Here is a 21,086-nt window from a genome sequence, read left to right on the forward strand (position 1 = left end):
CATCTTAGGGCACACACTGCCACATGCATGGACATTGGCAGATGACATGTGCCAGTGTCTGATAACTCTCCTGGCACATCTCCCATCCACTGACAGAACACTTCCATACTTCCGTACTTTCAGACTAGCCCAGTATTTCTCACAGTAATTCTGCAGAAGGACACTGTGTGCTCAAGGACACTCCCTCATGGACTACACCAGGCTAGACCTCTGGTCTGTTTGCTTGCTCTCATAATGGTCACTCACTTGGATATTTACTGCATCTCTGTCTTGCTGTTCAGTGCAGACAGGAAGCATGTCAATTTCATTAAAGAGCCTCAGTGAAGTTGAGGAAGAATGCCTTTGTTCTGGAGCACTGCCACCAGGAAGACATCAATAAGGAAGCAGGGCTGAGGGTGGTGCAGTGGTAACAGCATGAGCCGAGCAATCCAGAGGCTCAGCTAAATGCTCATTAGGCACTCGGCCAATTTTAAAATAAAAAAAAATGGTTTTTGAAAACGCATCTCAGTTTCAGAGACCTCATTGATTGTCATCAAAACCCACCTGCTTCACCAATATCTTTTAGGGAAGGAAATCTGTCATCCTTACTCGGTCTGGCCTGCATGTGTCACCAGACACAAAGGCAAATGCAGTTGTCTCTTAACTGCCTCTGAAATAGCAAACTGCTCGTGTCAGGGGCAATTAGGGATGGGCAATAAATGCTAACCATGCCAGGGTCAAGCACATCCCATGAAAATAACATTTATTAAAACAGAAGATTAAGGTCAGCTAGCACCACATGTTTGAATATTGTCAATGTGGTACGCTTTGAAGGAGCTGTGTATTTGGACTAATGAGGATGATGATAGAAGTTCCACCGTGTTGACTAATGGGAAAGCTGGCGAGTTGTAAGAGTGGAGGCGCAGACATTCAATTTTTCCATTACAGAATCCAAATTTTTTCCGTCACGGAACCAACCATTGGTGGATTGTGATTTGAGTAACGTGCTGCCACCAATCCTCCTTTCCAGACTAAGCATAAGGGCTAAGAGAATCAGCAGTGATGATAAGCCACTATTGGGTCCTAGTAAGCAGAGGCACTTGTCTTACAGAAGATGTAGTTTATTGCATGATAACAACAGATGTGAGTTTACATTGACTAATTAGTTACATTTACAAGGACTGTTAGGAGCCAGAGGTGACACGTCTGTCTTTGTCTCCACCCTAATACCACTGGGTCATGGCCTCCCTGAGGGGAACCTGCATGGGGTGGTCTTCCCCTCCGTATACTGCCCTTGTTTGTCTAGATGGGGCAGGGCATGGGTGTGGAAGGTGCTGTCTAAGGAGCCTTGGTGACTTGCAACAGTACATCTTGTGGACAATACACCTTGCACCATTCACTCCATCCATACACCATGCATCGGTGATGGATGGAGTGAATGAAAGGGATGGGGTGAATGAAAAGGATGGACTGGTAATCAAGCACAAATTAGCTTGCCCCAACGTTTCCAACTTTAGAAAGTGACTCTGCTTTGAAGATACCGAACTGGCTGGAAAATGTCCTAGGAGGTCCTGAGGCCACACAAGGCACTATATAAACGAAGTTCTTCCTTTCTGTGTATCCTGGTGCCATCTTCAAGAGCGCTCAACTTTACATCACAATCCTCTCTCTATTCTCCCATCACATCCAAAAGCTTTATTTGTGCAGTTATCCCAGACAGATTTTTAAAATGTTCTCCAGGCTAAAATCAATCAGTTCCTTCCCAGGATCACACAGTCCAGTTTATGCATCTTCCAAACCCTTGAAGATTCATGTTAGTTCTCCATCAGACATGTGCCTATCACAATCCTTTGGGATCATTTCCATCTTCAGCATTTTCCACATGAAGTGCATCCTTCCTGGGGCCCACACTTACTCCCTACAGCACATTTCTGGGTAATGTCACAGGGGTAGATGAGACAGAACAAGACGTCACCTAGGGATTTATATAAACACAACATTCACATGCACCAATCTATTCTGTCTGGAAAGTATCTTTAACATTGTAAATAAATGGGGCAGCACAGTATCTCAGTGGTTAGCACGGCTGCCTCACAGTGCCAGGGACCCAGGTTCAACTCCAGCCTCAGGCAACTGTCCGTGTTAAATCTGTATGTTCGCCCTGTGTCTGCGTGTGTTTCCTCCCACAGTCCAAAGATGTGCAGGTTAGGCAAACTGGCCATGCTAAATTACCCATAGTGTCCAGGGATGTGCAGGCTAGGTGGATTAGCCTGGGAAATGCAGGGTTACAGTGATGGGACTGGGTGGGATGTTCTTCATAGGGTTGGTGATGACTCAATGGGCTGAGTGGCCTATTTAAAAAAAAAACAAAAGGGACAGCGCAATGACTAGTGTTTAGCACTGCTGCCTCATAGTGCCAGGCACCTGGGTTCAATTCCAGGTGATGGTCTGTGTGGAGCTTATGTGTTCTCCCTGTATCTACGTGGGTTTCCTCTGGATGCTCCGGTTTCCTCCCACAGTCCGAAGATGTGCGGGTTAGGTGGATTAGCCATGCTAAATTGTCAGCAGTGTTCAGGAACATGCAGGCTGACTGGATTAGCAATGAGAAATGCTGGGTTACAGGGTTGGGCTGGGTTTGGGTGGGATGCTCTTCATGGCCTGCTTCCACACTGTAGGGATTTCATGAATTCATGAAAGCCTCCATGAAGCAGTTTTGTCTCCACTCCTCTTGTAAAATGTGCTGCGTGGTCAGCTCACTGGTTTGAGCCCTTGCAGTCAGTACCCTGCATTAACTAGAAGAGACAGGATCTATTGGTCTCATCTGATCTGTTTGAAGGACACGGCATGAATCAGGATATGTCTTCGATCGAGTTGAATCTTTCACGCTACATGCCACGTTTCAGAAACTAGACTCAGTTGTTTACCAGTAAACTCCATTGGCGCAGATTGAACAATGTGATCAGGCTTTGATCAATTCTTTGGGTGAGTGGCAGAGACCTTTCTGGAAACAGAGCATGTCTTCAGATAAGGTAGCAGCACAGAGGAATTTTCTCAAAAGAAACTTTTTAGACAGCTTTGGAAAAGCACATCTCCCTCAATGTCAGCAAAACTAAAGAGCTGATCATTGATTTCAGAAAGAAGAGGGGAGGGCACTCCCCCGTATACATCAATGAAGCTGAGATGGAGAGGGTTGAGGGCATCAAGCTCTTGGGAGTGATGATTGCCGACAATTTGTCTTGGACCACCCTTGTAGATGTGATGGTCAAGAAGGTACAATAACACCTATTCTTCTTCAGGAGGCTAAGGAAATTCGACATGTCCAGAAGGACCCTCAGCAATTTTTACTCATGCACCATCAAAAGCATTCTATCTGGATGCATCACAGCTTGGTACGGCAACTGCTCAGCCCATGACCATTAAGAAACTCCACAAATATGTGAACACAGCCCAGACTATCACATGAGCCAATCCATTGACTACACTTCCTATTGCCGTGGAAAGACAGCCAACATCATCAAAGCCCCCTCCCGCCCCAGTTGCAATCTCTTCCAACCTCTTCCATCAGGCAGAAGATACAGAAGCTTAAACACATGGACCAACATGTTCGAGTTTCTTCTGCACTGTTACTAGATTGCTGAATGGACCTCTCAAATTTCAGACCTAGTATAGATCTTGCTTTTGTCCACCTTCTGTGCTGCTGTAACTTTGTATTCCTTGCTCTGTTCAATCAGTGTATAATCTGTGTGTCCTTGCTTGTTATGATCTGCTTGTGCTGCTCGCAAAGCAAAACTTTTCACTGTACTTAGGTACATGTTGCAATAATAATAAATCAAATGAAAATAAGACAATGAAACATGAGCCGAGACCTACAAGGGGAACAAAGTGGGCTTCACTCAAATTGGGGTAGAATTTGATTTAAGCTAACGTTACAGAGTTAAAGGTAGAGTTAGGGTTAAATGTGGATTAAGTCAAGGCTATAGTAAAATCAAGTTAAATGAAGTGAGTTAGTCAAAGTTAGACGAAGTAAAAAGCAAACATTGCAATGAATGTATTAGTATATAAAGATTTAAATAAAGAAGGGTTTGGTTAATTAAATTCTGAGTTGGTCCCTGCCTTTTGTCTGCCGCACAAGGGAGGAATTCCTCTGTGAAAGGTTTGAGTATTCTTTTGCTTGCAACAACTCCAACTCTCCAAATTGGTTTCATACTACATGGTCAATATTGGAATTGCATCAGACTGTGGCGATTAAAAGAGGCAGCTATGGAACAAGTCAGGTGGTCAGATCCTTGTATTTGGTAAAGGATCAGAGTGTTTGTGCTTCTAGCTCTTCAAAGGCAGCCTGAGAAATGACTTGGTGAGCTGAGGCCGGGGAAGGTCTGATCAATTGTTTGAATTCACAATAGGGAGCAACTGTTAAGATCAGATTCAATTAGTTCAAACTGTCTACCTTGCCTACAGACTGACATGAAATGATAAATTTGCTGTGGCTCGCCACATCTTGGCAAATGAAAACAGCACTGGCTTCTAACTATTCTCTTGTGATATAACCTTCAGGCAGAATTTGATTGCCCCTATAACAATCTGTTAAGACACTGCTAAATGTCCCTGTTTTTTCCTTTAGGTTGTGCAAGAACAAATTTGCTTTTAAAATCCAAACATTTTAGGGGTAATTTGTTTCTTCTCCAATCTTTTGTGAAAAACGACATTCAAAATAAACAAGACAAGTAGGTTTTGGTAAGCTGCAGGCAGGTGAGAGAAACATTTCCTGAAGTGCTGTGAATCACTGGGGAGCTGATGGCCCAGTGATATTATCGCTGGACTATTAATCCAGAAACTCAGCTAATGTTCTGGTGTAGAGCTGGGTGAATACAGCAGGCCAAGCTGCATCAGACGAGCAGGAAAGCTGACGCTTTGGGCTCTGGGTTCAAATCCTACTTTGGCAGATGGTGGAATCAATAGTGAATCTGGTCTTATGTGTCTAATGATGGTTATGAAATGACTGCTACTTGTTGGGGGAAAACATTAATGCTATCTAGGAAAGAGAAATCATCTGCCATCCTTACCTGCACTGGCCTACATGGGACTCCAAACCCAGAGCAATGTGGTTTATTCTTAACTGCCCTCTGGGCAATTAGGGATGAGCAATAAATGTTGGCCTGGCCAGAGATGCCCATATCCTATGGGTGAATATATCTTTTAAAAACAATATCAGGAACTTAGTGGTTGCTTAACAACAACTTCATTTATATATAAACTATCCCAAGATAACACCAAATCACTTAAGAAGATACTGAAATAAAAGCAAAATGATGCAGGTGATGAAATCAAAACAGGAAGGGCTGGAAAAATTTGCAGATCTGGCAGCATCTGTGGAGGGAGAAACAGCGTTAATATTTCCCATTGGATTTGGCTGCTCTTCAGAATTTGGTCATAAAGGACACAGGCATATGAGAGGTGTAGGGAGGGAATTCCAGAGCTAAGGGCCACCATGATTCCGATGGGGATACACCAGAGACTAGGCATTCCAGAGGATTGTGGAGCTGTATGGGAATTATAGGGAGGGGTGTAGACAATGGATGGCTTTGAAGACAAGGGTGAAAATTGAAACAAAGATATCACTTAACTGGGAGCTAATGTAGATCAGTGAGCAGAGATACATAAACAGGACTCACTCAAGCAAGACAGTGTTGAATGATCTCAGACTTATGGACAGTAAAAACTGGAAGATCAGTGAGGAATCATAGAATCCCTACAGGGTGGAAACAGGCCATTCGGCCCAAGAAGTCTGCATTGACCCTTCAGAAACCATTCCACCCAGACACACCCTATCCCTTTTACCTCATATTTTCCATGGCTAATCCACATAGCCTGCACACCCCAGGGCACTATGGGCAATTTAGCATGGCCAATCCACCTAAACTGTACATCATTGGACTGTGGGATGAAATCAGAGCACTTGGAGGAAACCCACATGACATGGGGAGAATGTGCAAACTTCACACCATCGCCAGAGGGTGGAATCAAACTGAGTTCCCAGTGCTATGAGGCAGCAGTGCTAACCACCATGCTGCCCCAGGAGTGCTGGATAAAACCAGTTTCAAAGGAGCAAAGATAGGGTTTCAGCTGAGATGGACTTCAACAGAGATGGAAGCAAAGTTGGCTAAATTTGGTGAGGTGCAGAAAGTGCTCTTGGTGATGGTGTGTATATGAGGTCACATTTTTCAAACAGCTCGGTTTCTTCATCTTAGACTGCTGTCATGGAGAGGGCTGAGGTCAGTCGCTGGGGACATAGTGATATTAGAGCAGGATAAGACATTAAACCAAAGTTCTGTCATCTAGCAGAAGGGATACCGCGCCCCACTCCTGCACACACACACACACACACACACACACATACACACACATGCACACAAACGCACACACACACATAAACACACACACACAAACACACAAACATGCACATACGCACATGTACACAAACACACACACACACAAACAAACACACACACACACTCACATGCGCACACACACACTCACATGCACACACACACAAACACACACACACAAACACACACACACAAACACTCACACGCACACACACACAAAAACACACACACACCATCCCCATGCCCAGGGGATCAGTGTGTCTCTCTCACACACATACACACACGCACACACACACACACACACACACACACAAACATTCACACGTACACACACACACACACACACACACATTTTAATGTTTAAAACTATTTGTAAAAGGATCCAGGAAATTGATGAGTGGTCAACGTTTATTCTTTGGCCATGATGACGTTAAGCTTGTAGTGTTCCAAACAGCTGCTGTCACAACAATGGTGACACTTTTTTCCTAAAGACAAGTGCTTCACTATGAAGCACAAGGTATGGGACATGGGCTGTAACAGGTGCTATGCTAATGCAGGTTCCTCCTATATAGACTTGAGAATCTGCGAGGCTGAAGTGACCCGTGTGGAAATGAGTTAAGGATTTCAGTCAAATAGACTGTTTATGGTCCATATTCCAGGCTTGCAGATCAACAGTGAAGAGTGGGGCAGCAGGAGTCTCTGGTTTTACTGATGAGAATCTGATGAAGAGACACTGTACCCAAAACGTTGACTCTGTTTTCTGTCTCTCTCCACAGATGCTGCCAGATGTGCCGAGTTTCTCCAGCAATATGTGTTGTTTCCAGTCATATTGACCCTGGTGATGGGCAGCAAGGATGGGGAAGCTGATGGGGCAGTTACTTAACAGAGGAAACTTCCCAGCAGTGGTGTCAACCAATGTGCATGTGTGTGTGTGAGTGGCAAGAATATCTGGATTGTGATGGCAGCCCCGTTAAACGGGACATTCTTGTCTAGTCATTAATTCCTGCCGCACTGTCCCTTTAAAAAAAATCTCAGCTTTATGAATATCAGTGGCAATGTGTGGGTCTAGATATAGCGAGGACGACCTGCAGCCTTGGAATCTAGTGTCTGCAAAGCAATATTGCATTTAAAAAGAGAGAGGGAGTGAGAGAAAGAGAGGAGCGAGACAGATGTAACTTCCTCCTGACTCAGGCTAGTTGCACTTTGGGTGTGTGCTTGCTTTTTAAAGAGTGGATCGTTTCTGTCAGTGTGTGTGTGAGAGTGTGTGTGTGTGTGTCCCAGCTGATCGCGGCTAGAGAGGGATTCCTTGCTGCCAGTCAGTCCCCCTCCGATGCTTCTGCCTGAGGAGGGGGTGATCGTGTGTGCTGCCGCCTGTGTAGCCCGGAACCAACATGAGCTGCTGGCTTTTGTTGCCTCTGCTGACCAGTGTGGTGTCCATCGCGGGAACCTGGACAGTGTAAGCACCAATTCCTCTCATTCCTGAGCCCACTCCCTCTTACATCCTGTTCCCTGCCTCCATCCCACTTCCCTCTCTCTCTTTCTCCTTTCTTTTTGGGTTGAAATCAAACTTTTTTTTCTTCGCTGTTTTCCTTTCTTCTTCTCTGCCATTCTCAGAGTCCAAATCATCTCCTGCCAGCGCTCACCTTCAAAACTAAAATCTCATTCCCCAGAGAGGGGGACCTTTCTGGGATCCCCAGCTCTGGCCTGTCTTTCTTGTTTCTCAATGACTTTCGAAACTTCATGAGAAGCAATTCAGGAGATGTAGTCGTGCCTTTTAAACGTTTAAATGAGAATCGTGTGTACGTTGTTGTGTAGTGACTAAATGCAGTCTGCCCCCAAAATTTGACTACCCCTTTTCTTGGGATGATATGTAAGTGCTGACATTGATTTCTGAAATTCATTTCTTGATGTTTGTTTTGCCTTTATCTCTTAAAGACACTCCATCTTATAGAAATTTAAGAGAATTGTGTTTAATCCCAAACGATTTTCTATGTAAAGGCAGAGATTATTGCTGACGCTCGATGGTTAATCCCTTCTACCTCTCACACCAATTTAACATTAAAGGGAATGTCAGACGTTCTCCAGGGCTCATTCTTGTTGATTCAGGCTTATAAGGGTTTAACATTGGCTCCTACAAGTGATATTGTTACCAGAATAATGTTGTTTAGCAAAGCCTTGATTGTAGCCAGTGTCTGTGGATTTGGGGGCTGGGGATGTGGGAAAAAGTTAAACCATCCCGTTCAATTCGAAGCACCTGACTCTTTCTGCCAGCAGTTACGCTTTTCTAGAAAAAAAACTCTCCTACTTTGTTCCGAGTTTGCACCAAAGATTGCTGCCCTGTGTCACTTGTGTGTAACAACCCAAAGCGAGCTTTGGGAACTTGGCTGCGGTCGTTTGGAAAGTGCCACGAGTTGGAGTGGGCAAATTGTTCCTTCCTTGGCTTGGTTTGAGTGTCTGTATCGACAGTACCTCCGCTGTTTGTACTGCAGGCGGTCAGGTTTGCTGAGTGTTGTATAATGATCCTAGCTAATGGCTTGCATTGTGCCTAGATTCAGAATCATCATAGAGGGAGAACATTTGGTCCAACTTGTATGCAATGATTCTATCACCCTACTGCCAATATTCTGCCTTTTCTCCCCATCCCTGTACCCCTGCTCATTTCACTGTCTTCCATCTTTCAAATACTGCAGTAACAGGTAGGGCTTCTCTGCAGTAAATTGTGCTCAGTCTCTGCTAGCTTTACATCTACTGTGGAATTAGACATACTCCAGCCCATAGTGGACAGCCATGATCTAGAAGAATAATGGAGAAGGCTTGAGGGCTGAATGGTCTGCTGTTATTTCTTATGCTTCTATGTTCTCATGTTGTGTGTTATCCGAGGGGTGGGTTAGGTTATAACCCTCTAGTATAATGTAACTCCACAAGGGCATGTTTCTGTTGTAGGAATATGAATCTATGATTTTCATCTAGCTTCCAGGGCTGCAATAATTTGTTTAAGGAATGGTAAAGGGAATGTATCTCTAAGGCAGAAAGCCTTAGGTAGAATCTGTCCTGGGGAATGTTAGGCAAATCCCCACAAGAACAATGAGCTGACAAGTTGATCAATGTAGTCTTTTAGAGGATTAATGGCCAAGTTTTGTTGCCTGCTCTTCCAGTCACTGATCTATGAGCAGCAGTTTTGATTTATAGGCATGATGCTTGAATGTTATTGGCAAAGAGAAAGCTATAAATTGAAATAGTGAACCTTCCAAATCCACAACCACTATCATCTTACAGGACCAGAGCAACACACCAAAACCTCCAAACCACTCACCATCCTGCCTTGGAAGCCAATTGCCGTTCTTTCAGTGTCACTGGGTCAAAACCCTAGGATTCCCTCCCTAAGAGCATTGTGGATCAACCTGCGGCACACGGACTGCAGCAATTCATGAAGACAGCTCACCACCACTTTCTCCAGGGTAACTAGGGACGGGCAATAAATGCTGGCCCAGCCTGTGATGCCGACATCCCACAAGTAAGCAAGAAAATAAGATTAATGAATCACTTTAGATCTTGTCAGCAGTGACCCTTCAATGTAATCCCTGCCATATGGAATGTACTGAAGCAAAAATTAATGCATTTAATTGCTTGAAGGGAGTTTACACTCACAGATAATGTTAGCCTGTTTTCACCCCAGATCCAGGCTGGGAAGACCTCTGAGTAGTTCAATCACAGGTGAAGGCTGTGTGCCGGAACATATGCCTGTGTCAAGTTAATTGATTATCACTATGGCAACAGGAAGGGTGTTACAGTTGAATTTAATACCCACCAGTTGAAGCAGGTAAAGCAAATCCTCTCGCTGAAGCTAGCGGGAATGGAGTGAGGAATGGAGGTCTCAGCTGGTAACATGCGCTCATTAGTACCTGAAGGCTATCCCTTTTAGAGATATTAGTGTAATGTAGGACTGAGAGGTGCTCCACTGTTGGAAGTCTGCCTTTCAGACACCTGCCTGCATTCACAAATAAATACAAATGATCCCAATGACACTGTATTGAAGCAGAGCGGGAAAATTATCTCTGATTTCCTGGTCAATCTTTGTCCCTCAGTGAGGCTCTCAGAAACTAGATTATCTGATCATTAGCTAGAGGAACAGCCACTGGCAGCTGCATTTCCGACACCCAACTTCACATAAAGCAATGAATGGGCCACAAGATGCATTAGGTTGCCTGAGATTACAGAAGGCACTGTGTAAATACAGATCTTTTCAAGGATGAGGGCAACATTTGGCTTAACCAGCTAAATTTCAAATCTACCTTCCCTATACTGAAGTGTGCCTGGCCACTGCAAGTTCAGTGCAGTGGATTTTTTTTAATGTTCCTAGGTTACAGCCTGATTCCATCATCAGCATTTATTGCCCATCCCTATTTTCCCTGGAGAAGGTGGTGAGCTGCCTTCTTAAACTGCTGCAGTCCGTGTGCTGTGGGTAGACCCACATTAAAGTTGGATAATGCAGTGGCACTGATTGTGAATGCATGTCCATGAAGAGATGAGGTAGAGGAGATAACTGTTACCACAGGCCTGTACCCTTACATGAGACATTGGCTTCAGAAGGGAAGGCAGAAAACTGGTGGGGAAGGGGCAGAGGAAGGGTGAGTGATGATGGAATCAAGCTGTACCTTAGAAACATTAAGAAAAATACACTGGACTGAACGTACAGTGGCCAGGCACATTTCAGTACAAGGGAGGTAGATTTGAAATACTAGCCTTGCATTGGTACCTTCAGATTGCTTGGACACTGTACAGTGACAGGGAGGATGGAGGCCTGGCAAACAGGATGGGCATGTATTGTCATGGTAACCATGTCATGAGGGCAACAGGACAGGGACCGTATTTCTGAGAACAAAACAAAATTGATAATGCTGTAAAAGCCTTTACGTTCAGAACTGCGAAGCATTAGAAGGAACAACAATTCAATCAGAGTCACAGACTTTGTGAGGCTCATTTAACCCAACTGTGTTACCATGCTGGCACAAATCTCAAGGCAAAGAAAACAGATAAAAGGTGGGAATTTTCTTCCGCTCAGCAAGTTGCAACGATGAGGATATAAACAAACTGGAAAATATAAAATGTGAGGCTGGATGAACACAGCAGGCCAAGCAGCATCTCAGGAGCACAAAAGCTTTTGTGCTCCTGAGATGCTGCTTGGCCTGCTGTGTTCATCCAGCCTCACATTTTATTATCTTGGAATTCTCCAGCATCTGCAGTTCCCATTATCTCTGGAAAATATAAAACATCAACTTCAAAAATGCGCTCACACCATCCAATAACAACCCAAGGCGGCAAAATGGAGCAGAGATACAGATTGTAATTGAGTAGTGGCCTAGTTGTTGTGACCTGGAATGCATTTACTTAAAGGGCAAATTTAAAAACAACTTTAAGAAGGGACATCGGATAAATATTGAAATGGAAATGTTTTTCAGGGCAATGGAGAAAGAGCAAGGGGGTGGGACTAGTTGGATTGCCCTTTCAAACCGCTGGCAACTTGGTGAAGGCGCGAATGGTATCCTTCTGTGGTGAGTCATTCTCTTAGGGTGTAACTGCTATTGTTGACGTGGTTGGATAATAAAGGCAATGAAAGTGTGACAGCTGTAATCTGGGACTGTGGAGTGTCAGCTAACCTGCTGAATTATGGGAAGGCAGTACTGACAGGATAGGATTGCCCATGAGATTCTGCAAAAAATCTGCAAACAGACCCGACTAAACCAGAATCTCAACATTCCAGTGAGTGCATAAATCAAATATGTCTATAGACTTAAAATATAATACAATAAACTAACAACAGTGCTATGAGCTGGCTATTAGGAGTCACTTACGGCCCCATAAAATTCACATAGAATTACAATTAAAGTGCTCTAGCACTGGTCCCCATGTTCAAGTTGTCTGCTGCGAACAAACTCACTATTATTCTCCTCTTACAGGTAAGGATGGTTGATTCCTTCCCCAGTTGTAACACCACTTTCAAATTTATTAGACCCTGGGGGGGTTTGAGGCAGTCCCCCCAGAACATTGGGACTGTTGCCCAGTATCATCGCCACTACACCACAATCTCCTACTGCAACAAGTGTTCTTCATCAGTTTAAGCAAATACCAGCAGCAAGTCAGTGTTTTTCCATTCTCTTGTGGCCTTGCACTCCCCCTCACTCTTGGCTCCTTTTGTTCTGTTCCTTTTTGTGCTGCTTGAAGGCCTTCCCTAGGCCTCAGACTGTGGAACTCCCTCCCCCCGCCTAAGAAGTTTTTTAAAACCTACTCCTTGGCAAAGCTGATGGTCACCTTTCCCCTCACCTCCTGCCCCATTTCCCCACTTTATCCCTTCAACAACAGTGTTCCCTCAGTACTGCTTTGGAATTCAGCAGAAGGCCCGAATTGGCATTCTTGGAATGGACGGTGATGCAGGGGCATTGGTGGGCCCAGAAACTGTTGTGGAGATATTGTCCTCCCTCAGTATCGAGTGCAGCACAAGAAGGGAGAGATGAATTCTGTTTTTAGTTATATTTAAAGATTACATCTTAATTTCAGTTTTATGCCTTCATATCTTCTGTAAGTCAACATGGCGCTAGAGCATGCTGATATATTACACTTTCCACTATTTATCTAATAAATACAAGTGACAATAAATCATTCAATTCAGTTCAGTTCAAAATATCTGCACAGGTCTTTGGAGCGGGATTGAAACCTCAATGTTCTGGCTCTGACATGAAAGTCATCGATCCTTTGGCCCAATTTGTCCACGCCAACCAGGTTTCCTAAACTGAACTAGTCCCATTTGCTGAATGTTACCCAGATGGGGCCCATTTAGTGCCAGGGTACACATTGATTGGCATTTCACAGCTGCCCTTGGGGGTATAATGGAATTGAAGGACTGACTGTGCAGAGAATTGAGTCTTGGTTTGGTTACAGTCCTCTTGTATGTTACTTTTTTGAAAATGGCCCACTGGTAGAACTGTACAAGTCAGTGAGTAACGCCAGGGTAAATATTGACAGCAGGTCTGAGATTAGACACAATAAGAAAATCTTGTGGCAATTCGAACTGTATTTCCTGCTGTGAGAGATGAGTCAGCCATTACAAAAAATATGGTTCCAAAATTCAGTTCTTAATAAAACAACCACCTTGCTTCTGTCAAGGCCTGAGTTGAAATGACTGTAATATTAATTTTGTTTGCATTCTGTGTAGCTGCTTTTGTTCTTGCACCTCCTTGACGCCTATGATAATTTCTTTGAATCCCTCTCTAATCAGAATTCAGTGACTTAGCTCTCAAAAAGCATCAATGTGGTGATTGTTTGTGTTACAAAAGACACTGGCCTTGTATCTGTTGGATAAGGGAAAGCTCACAACAGAATTGTCCAATTCGTTTTACTGACACTTTATAACAGATTCCTATTTGATCTCATTATTTGTGCAAGTGAGGCCTGTTGACTGCTCAAACTGAGCAGGCCAGGTTTTGCTGTGTCATGTCAACAGCCTGAAGCCGGAACTGGGGTGGGGAGGATGGGATGGGGAGGAGCCCCACCACTCCTGGATTGCCCTGGAGTCAGTTGAAACATCCATGAATTATACAGTTCTCTGAAACCCCTCGTTAGGGGTTTACTACAGGCCCCCCAATAGCAGCAGGGAGATTGAAGAAAGCATAGGTCGACAGATTTTGGAAAAGTGTGGATGCAGTGGGGTTGTTGTAATGGGTGACTTTAACTTTCCTAATATTGATTGGAACCTCCTTCGAGCAGAAGATTTGAATGGAGCTGTTTTTGTAAGGTGTGTTCAAGAGGGTTTCCTAACGCAGTACGTTGACAGGCCGACGAGGGGAGAGGCCATTCTAGGCCTGGTGCTCGGAAACGAGCCGGGGCAGGTATCAGACCTTCTGGTGGGAGAGCATTTTGGTGATAGTGACCATAACTGCCTCACATTCTACATAGCTATGGAGAAGGAGAGGATTAGGCAAAATGGGAGGATATTTAATTGGGGAAGAGGAAACTATGACGCGATTAGACATGAGTTAGGAAGCATGGACTGGGAGCAATTGTTCCATGGTAAAGGCACTATAGACATGTGGAGACTGTTTAAGGAAAAGTTGTAGCGAGTGATGACTAAATATGTCCCTCTGAGACAGGCAAGAAGGGGTAAGATAAAGGAACCTTGGATGACAAGAGCGGTGAAGCTTCTTGCGAAAAGGAAGAAGGTAGCTTACATAAGGTGGAGGAAGCTAGGGTCAAGTTCAGCTAGAGAGGATTACATGCAGGCAAGGAAGGAGCTCAAAAAAGGTCTGAGGAGAGCCAGGAGGGGGCACGAGAAAGGCTTGGCAGAAGGAATCAGGGAAAACACAAAGGCATTTTACATTTATATGAGGAATAAGAGAATGGTCAAAGAAAGAGTAGGGCCGATCAGGGATAGCATAGGGAACTTGTGTGTGGAGTCTGAGGAGGTAGGGGAAGCCCTAAATGAGTATTTTGCTTCTGTCTTTACGAAAGAAACGAACTTTGTAGTGAATGAAACCTTTGAAGAGCAGGTGTGCATGCTGGAATGGATAGAGATAGAGGAAGCTGATGTGCTGAAAATTTTGTCAAACATTAAGATTGACAAGTCGCCAGGCCCGGACCAGATTTGTCTTCGGCTGCTTTGGGAAACGAGAAATGCAATTGCTTCGCCACTTGCGAAGATCTTTGCATCCTCGCTCTCCACTGGAGTCGTACCTGAGGACTGGAGAGAGGCAAATGTAATTCCTCTCTTCAAGAAAGGAAATAGGGAAATCCCTGGCAATTACAGACCAGTAAGTCTCATGTCTGTCGTCTGCAAGGTGTTAGAAAGGATTCTGAGGGATATGATTTATGACCATCTATGATCAAATACAGTCAACATGGCTTTGTGAGGGGTAGGTCATGCCTCACAAACCTTATCGAGTTCTTTGAGGATGTGTCTAGAAAAGTTGATGAGGGTCGAGCTGTGGATGTGGTGTATATGGACTTCACTAAGGCATTTGATAAGGTTCCCCATGTTAGGCTCATTCAGAAGGTCAGGAGGAATGGGATACAGGGGAACTTAGCTGCTTGGATACAGAATTGGCTGGCCAACAGAAGACAGCGAGTGGTAGTAGAAGGAAAATATTCTGCCTGAAAGGTCGGAGGTGAGTGGGGTTCCACAGGGCTCTGTCCTTGGGCCTCTACTGTTTGTAATTTTTATTAATGAGTTGGATGAGGGGATTGAAGGATGGGTCAGCAAGTTTGCAGACGACACAAAGGTCGGAGGTGTCGTTGACAGTATAGAGGGCTGTTGTAGGCTGCAGCGGGACATTGACAGGATGCAGAGATGGGCTGAGAGGTGGCAGATGGAGTTCAACCTGGATAAATGCGAGGTGATGCATTTTGGAAGGTTGAATTTGAAAGCTGAGTACAGGATTAAGGATAGGATTCTTGGCAGTGTGGAGGAACAGAGGGATCTTGGTGTGCAGATACATAGATCCCTTAAAATGGCCACCCAAGTGGACAGGGTTGTTAAGAAAGCATATGGTGTTTTGGCTTTCATTAACAGGGGGATTGAGTTTAAGAGTCATGAGATCTTGTTGCAGCTCTATAAAACTTTGGTTAGACCGCACTTGGAATACTGTGTCCAGTTCTGGTCGCCGTATTATAGGAAAGATGTGGATGCTTTGGAGATGGTTCAGAGGAGGTTTACCAGGATGCTGCCTGGACTGGAGGGCTTATCTTATGAAGAGAGGTTGACTGAGCTCGGTCTCTTTTCATTGGAGAAAAGGAGGAGGAGAGGGGACCTAATTGAGGTACACAAGATAATGAGAGGCATAGATAGAGTTGATAGCCAGAGGCTATTTCCCAGGGCAGAAATGGCTAGCATGAGGGGTCATAGTTTTAAGCTGGTTGGTGGAATATATAGAGGGGATGTCAGAGGTGGGTTCTTTACACAGAGAGTTGTGAGAGCATGGAATGCGTTGCCAGCAGCAGTTGTGGAAGCAAGGTCATTGGGGTCATTTAAGAGACTGCTGGACATGCATATGGTCACAGAAATTTAAGGGTGCATACATGAGGATCAATGGTCGGCACAACATTGTGGGCTGAAGGGCCTGTTCTGTGCTGTACTGTTCTATGTTCTATGTTCTAATATTTATAAACAAAAGAATGTCCACAGTTACCAGGAGGATGGAGGAGAATGGCACTGAGTGAGATACTCCCAGAGAGCCAGCACAGACTTGATGGGCTGAATGGCTTCCTTCTGTGCCGTGCCCACTGTGACTCTCCAAATACAAACCAGCAGGCTCTCACTGAGAGAGAATAATCATATATGTTATAAATAATGTCAGTTTTCTTGTTTTCTTTGAACACTTTAGTTTACCGGTTGCAAAAGCATTGGACTTGGGAGAAAGACAATTGGACTGACAGTTAACAATCACCCAATTTGTTAACGGAAAAGCAGTTCACAGGAAAACAAGATGTTTGCATTTGGTGCCCAATGGCAGGAAAGTGTGGATGGGGTATCAGTTAGAGACAGGTGCTCATCTGATGTTACCACCAGAATTAGTCTAGAGTCACTTATGGCACAGGAAGAAGACATTCAGCCCATTGCTAGCTCTCTGAAGAGCAGTCCAGCCAGTCCTACACCCTCATTCGATTTTTGTTACTCTGCAGCACTCATTCTTCCGAATCATTGATCATTTCCTCTTCCATCATCCTCATAAACAATGAGTTCCAGACCATTCTAACTCCCTATATAAAAAGGTTATTCCTCACGTCATCCCCCATTGCTCAGCATCTCTTACCAAAACCTTAAATCAATCTGCCACTGCTAGTCCAAGTAACATGACGCACAGGGAGCAGCTTTTCTTTGTCTAGAATAAGATCATCATTATCACATGGATCTCCATCCATCTCCTCTCAACCTCCTTCACTGCCAGGAGAATAAGTCTTGGCTTCCCCACAGCTAAAATCTCTCATCCCTGGAACTATTGTGTTATATCTCCTCTGCACCATCTCAAAGACTATTTTCCCCTTTCTAAAAGGTGGAGATCACAACTGGGTGCAAGATGTGGCTTAATCAACAGCTTTGTAAAGACTGGAGACCTGAATCCATCCCAGTTACATTGCCGGGTATGTCACAGTCAGTTTCATAGAACATAGAACATAGAACATTACAGCACAGTACAGGCCCTTCGGCCCTCGATGTTGTGCCGACCTATCATACCGATCTGAAGCCCATCTAATCTACACTATTCCATGTACGTCCATATGCTTATCCAATGATGACTTAAATGTACCTAAAGTTGGCGAATCTACTACCGTTGCAGGCAAAGCGTTCCATTCCCTTACTACTCTCTGAGTAAAAAACTACCTCTGACATCTGTCCTATATCTTTCACCCCTCAATTTAAAGCTATGCCCCTTCGTGCTTGCCGTCACCATCCTAGGAAAAAGGCTCTCCCTATCCACCCTATCTAACCCGCTGATTATTTTATATGTTTCAATTAAGTCACCTCTCAACCTTCTTCTCTCTAATGAAAACAGCCTCAAGTCCCTCGGCCATTCCTCCTAAGACCTTCCGTCCATATCAGGCAACATCCTAGTAAATCTCCTCTGCACCCTTTCCAAGGCTTCCTGAGCTGCCTTTTACCTGAAGGAGAGCAGCATTCACTGTGTTAATATGAGTCACCTTATTTGGTTTAACTGTTAATTACTAAGGTCTTCACTTAATTAGGAGCAACAGCCAGTGTCACAATTGTCACATCTAAATCCTCTGGCCTCTGTCTGACGTAACCTGTGATAAAATGTAACAAAATTAATTAGAACTTATCAATGCTTGTGTTGTGAAATATTTGGATAAGGGGGAGAGCTAAGGTGTGGAAGTTATGTGGTTGCCGGGGAGGAGACAGTCATTTCTTGGGTGTGTTCATCAAAGTGCTCTCCAGAATTTGCTGGCAAGCAGGGAACAGAGTTCAGATTTATCTGAATACTGGGATCTTTACATGAAAACCTCATAAACTAAAACATATTCATGGGAAAAGAAAGAAGGGGAGATAGAGAGATGACAAACAACTAAAGAGCTGACACTAGAGATTTATTGATTTATTGTCACGTGTACTGAAATTCAGTGAAAAGCTCTCTTTATGAGTGGCACAGCAAAGGATGTACAGATTAAAAAGACTTAGACACAGGCATACAAGTTACATTGCACAGGGGATGCACTAGGTGAGATCAACGTTAGCAAGATCAATGTTATTTGAAGCTAGAAAGTCCATCCAGCGGTCTGATAATGGCCAGGAAGAAGCTGTTCCTGAACCTGCTGGTGTGTGTGTTCAGGCTTCTGTATCTTCTGCCTGACAGAAGAGGTTGTAGGAGGTCATTACCAGGGTGCAATGGGTCTTTGACATTCACCATTTTTCCACGGCAACGAGCCGTGTAAATACAGTCCATGGATGGAAGGTTGGCTTCCGTGATGGTCTGGGTTGTGCACACCACCTTCTGTAGTTTCTTACAGCCCTGGGCAGAGCATTTACCGCACCAGGCTGTAATGCATCAGGGCATTATATTTCAATGATGCATTTGTGGAAGTTGGCGGCGGACGTTATGCACATACCGAATCTCCTGAGCTGCCTGAGGAAGCAGTGGCGTTGTTGTGCCTTCTTGGTTGCCCCATCAATGTGGGATGTCCAGGACAGGTCATCGGTAATCATCACTCTGAGGAACTCAATGCTCTTGACTCTTTCAACCTCAGTTCCGTTGATGTAGATGGGGGCGTGTTCTCCTTTCTTTGTGAAGTTGATGATCAGATCTTTAGTTTTGCTAAGGTTGAGAGACAGATTGTTTTTATTGTATCATGTCATCAAGCCCACTAACTCCCTTCTGTATTTTGACTTGCCGTTGTTTGATGTGGTGGTGTCGTCAGTGAACTTGGAGATGGTGTTTGTTTAGTATTTGGTAACACAGACATAACTGTACAGGGAGTACAGTAGGGGGCTGAGAATGCATCTTTTGGGGGTGTCCAGTATTGAGTGTTATTGTGGAGGAGTTGCAGTTACCCGTCCTCACCGATTGCGGCCTATGGGTCAGAAAAGCCAAGGATCTGATTGCAGAGGGCACAGCTGAGACCAAGGTCACACAGTTTTGAGATCAGTCTGGGAACGATAATGGTGTTAAAAGCAGAGCTGTAGTCAATGATAGGGGTCTGACATAGGTGTCTTTGTTGTCCAGATGTTCCAGGGATAAGTGCAGGGTGAGGGAAATGGCATCCTCTGAGGATCTGTTACATCAGTAGGCAAACTGTAGAGCATCAAGGCAGGTTGGCAGACAGAAATTGATATGGGCCCTGACCAGCCTCTTGAAGCATTCCATGAATATCTAGGTCAGTGGATGCTCGTCATTCAGGCACATTGCACATGCATTCTTAGGTACGGGGATGATGGTTGTTTTCATGAAGCAGGTGGGGACTTCGACTTGTAGGAGGGACAGGTTGAAGATATTTGTGAATACCTCTGCCAGTTGGTTCACACAGGATCTGAGTGCTCAGCCAGGGACACTGCCCAGGACACTGTTGCTTTCCTTGGATTGGCTCCCAGGAAGACCAATCTGACATCTGAAGTGGTGACAGAAGCGATGATGAAAAAACAGGAGAGTGATTAGTGGCAATAAAGAACAAAATTAGAGGGAGGGAGAAAGAAAGAGAGGGAGAAAGAGATACAGAGTAACAAAATCCAGGAGATTTCAAGATTAAGGAAAATAGAGGATCAAGAAGGGAGAAATAAAAATATTGGGAATGGGCATGGTTGAGAGTTGCAAAAAAAATTAGATTCTCCCTCAAGCAGAAAGGTAGTTGGAATTTGTCAAAATATAGTGTGGAATTTTCTTGAGGCATCAGGGGCCTCACTTGACGATGGAAGAATTGGTGAGAGGCCTGCATTACCTCTTTTGGGTGTAGCATACACCCATCAGGCAGTGGCAGGGCAACCAGAGCAGGGATCTTCCCTTAGCAACAAGACTGGCCCAGGAGGGAGGGATGGGAGGGGAGGGGGTCAGCGAGAGTCAGGGGACGGCAGCCCTCGCACTCAGCTGTGCCAGGAGCAAGGTTGCAGTTTCTTCTGGAAACAGAACTTGAAGATTCAGGCCTATGAGGATCTCAGAGAGCAGAACATGAAGTGGAGCAGGCTGGGGTCTGTTTTGCTTTTATTAGTACTTGGGACACAGGCAACGCTGGCTGGGCCAGCATTTTTTGTACAGCCCTAATTACCTAGAGGACAGTTAAGAATCAACATCATTGCTGTGGGTCAGGAGTCACAGGTAGGTCAGAACGGGCAAGGATGACAGGTTTCTTTCCCTGAAGGACATTAGTGAACCAGATATTTTTTAAACAATAATTAGACTTGATTTATTCACTTCAACATTCACCATCTGCCATGACGTGCTTTGAACCATGTCCCCAGATGTTAAGCTGGGTTACTAGGCCTGTGATTTTACCACTGTGCCATCACCTCCTTCAATGGCTTGCAGTTGGCTGAGGATCAGAAGCAAGGGCAGGCACACAGCACTCTGGCACACCTCCAATGCAAATGACCAGGCAGTGATTGAGGATCCACGTTCACCTGAGATGAGAAGCTGCCCACAGGTTTTTACCTGTCAGGCACACCAGGGGAAACTGGCCAGCCTGGGGTCACAGGCCTAAACTGGCAGCAGGGAGGGGCATCATGCCCAGAAC

At 44.7% G+C, this 21,086-nt stretch overlaps 1 protein-coding gene across 3 annotated transcripts in view; it reads left to right on the plus strand.

Annotated features, from left to right (window-relative positions):
- Positions 1-7,517: 7,517 nt before the first annotated feature.
- The window catches only part of si:dkey-228d14.5 (uncharacterized protein LOC796266 homolog), a 70,754-nt gene continuing 57,185 nt past the window's right edge, over positions 7,518-21,086 (plus strand). The window contains exons 1-2 of one of the 3 annotated variants that reach the window (XM_048563605.2): positions 7,586-7,821; positions 11,825-11,917. In XM_048563605.2, the coding sequence (XP_048419562.1) occupies positions 7,757-7,821; positions 11,825-11,917 (158 nt within the window). In that variant the 5' untranslated portion in view covers positions 7,586-7,756. The other 2 variants (XM_059640279.1, XM_048563606.2) reach the window with 2 other exon arrangements.

The sequence above is a fragment of the Stegostoma tigrinum genome, chromosome 37 (assembly GCF_030684315.1).
Source record: "Stegostoma tigrinum isolate sSteTig4 chromosome 37, sSteTig4.hap1, whole genome shotgun sequence".
NCBI classification, from domain to species: Eukaryota; Metazoa; Chordata; class Chondrichthyes; order Orectolobiformes; family Stegostomatidae; genus Stegostoma; species Stegostoma tigrinum.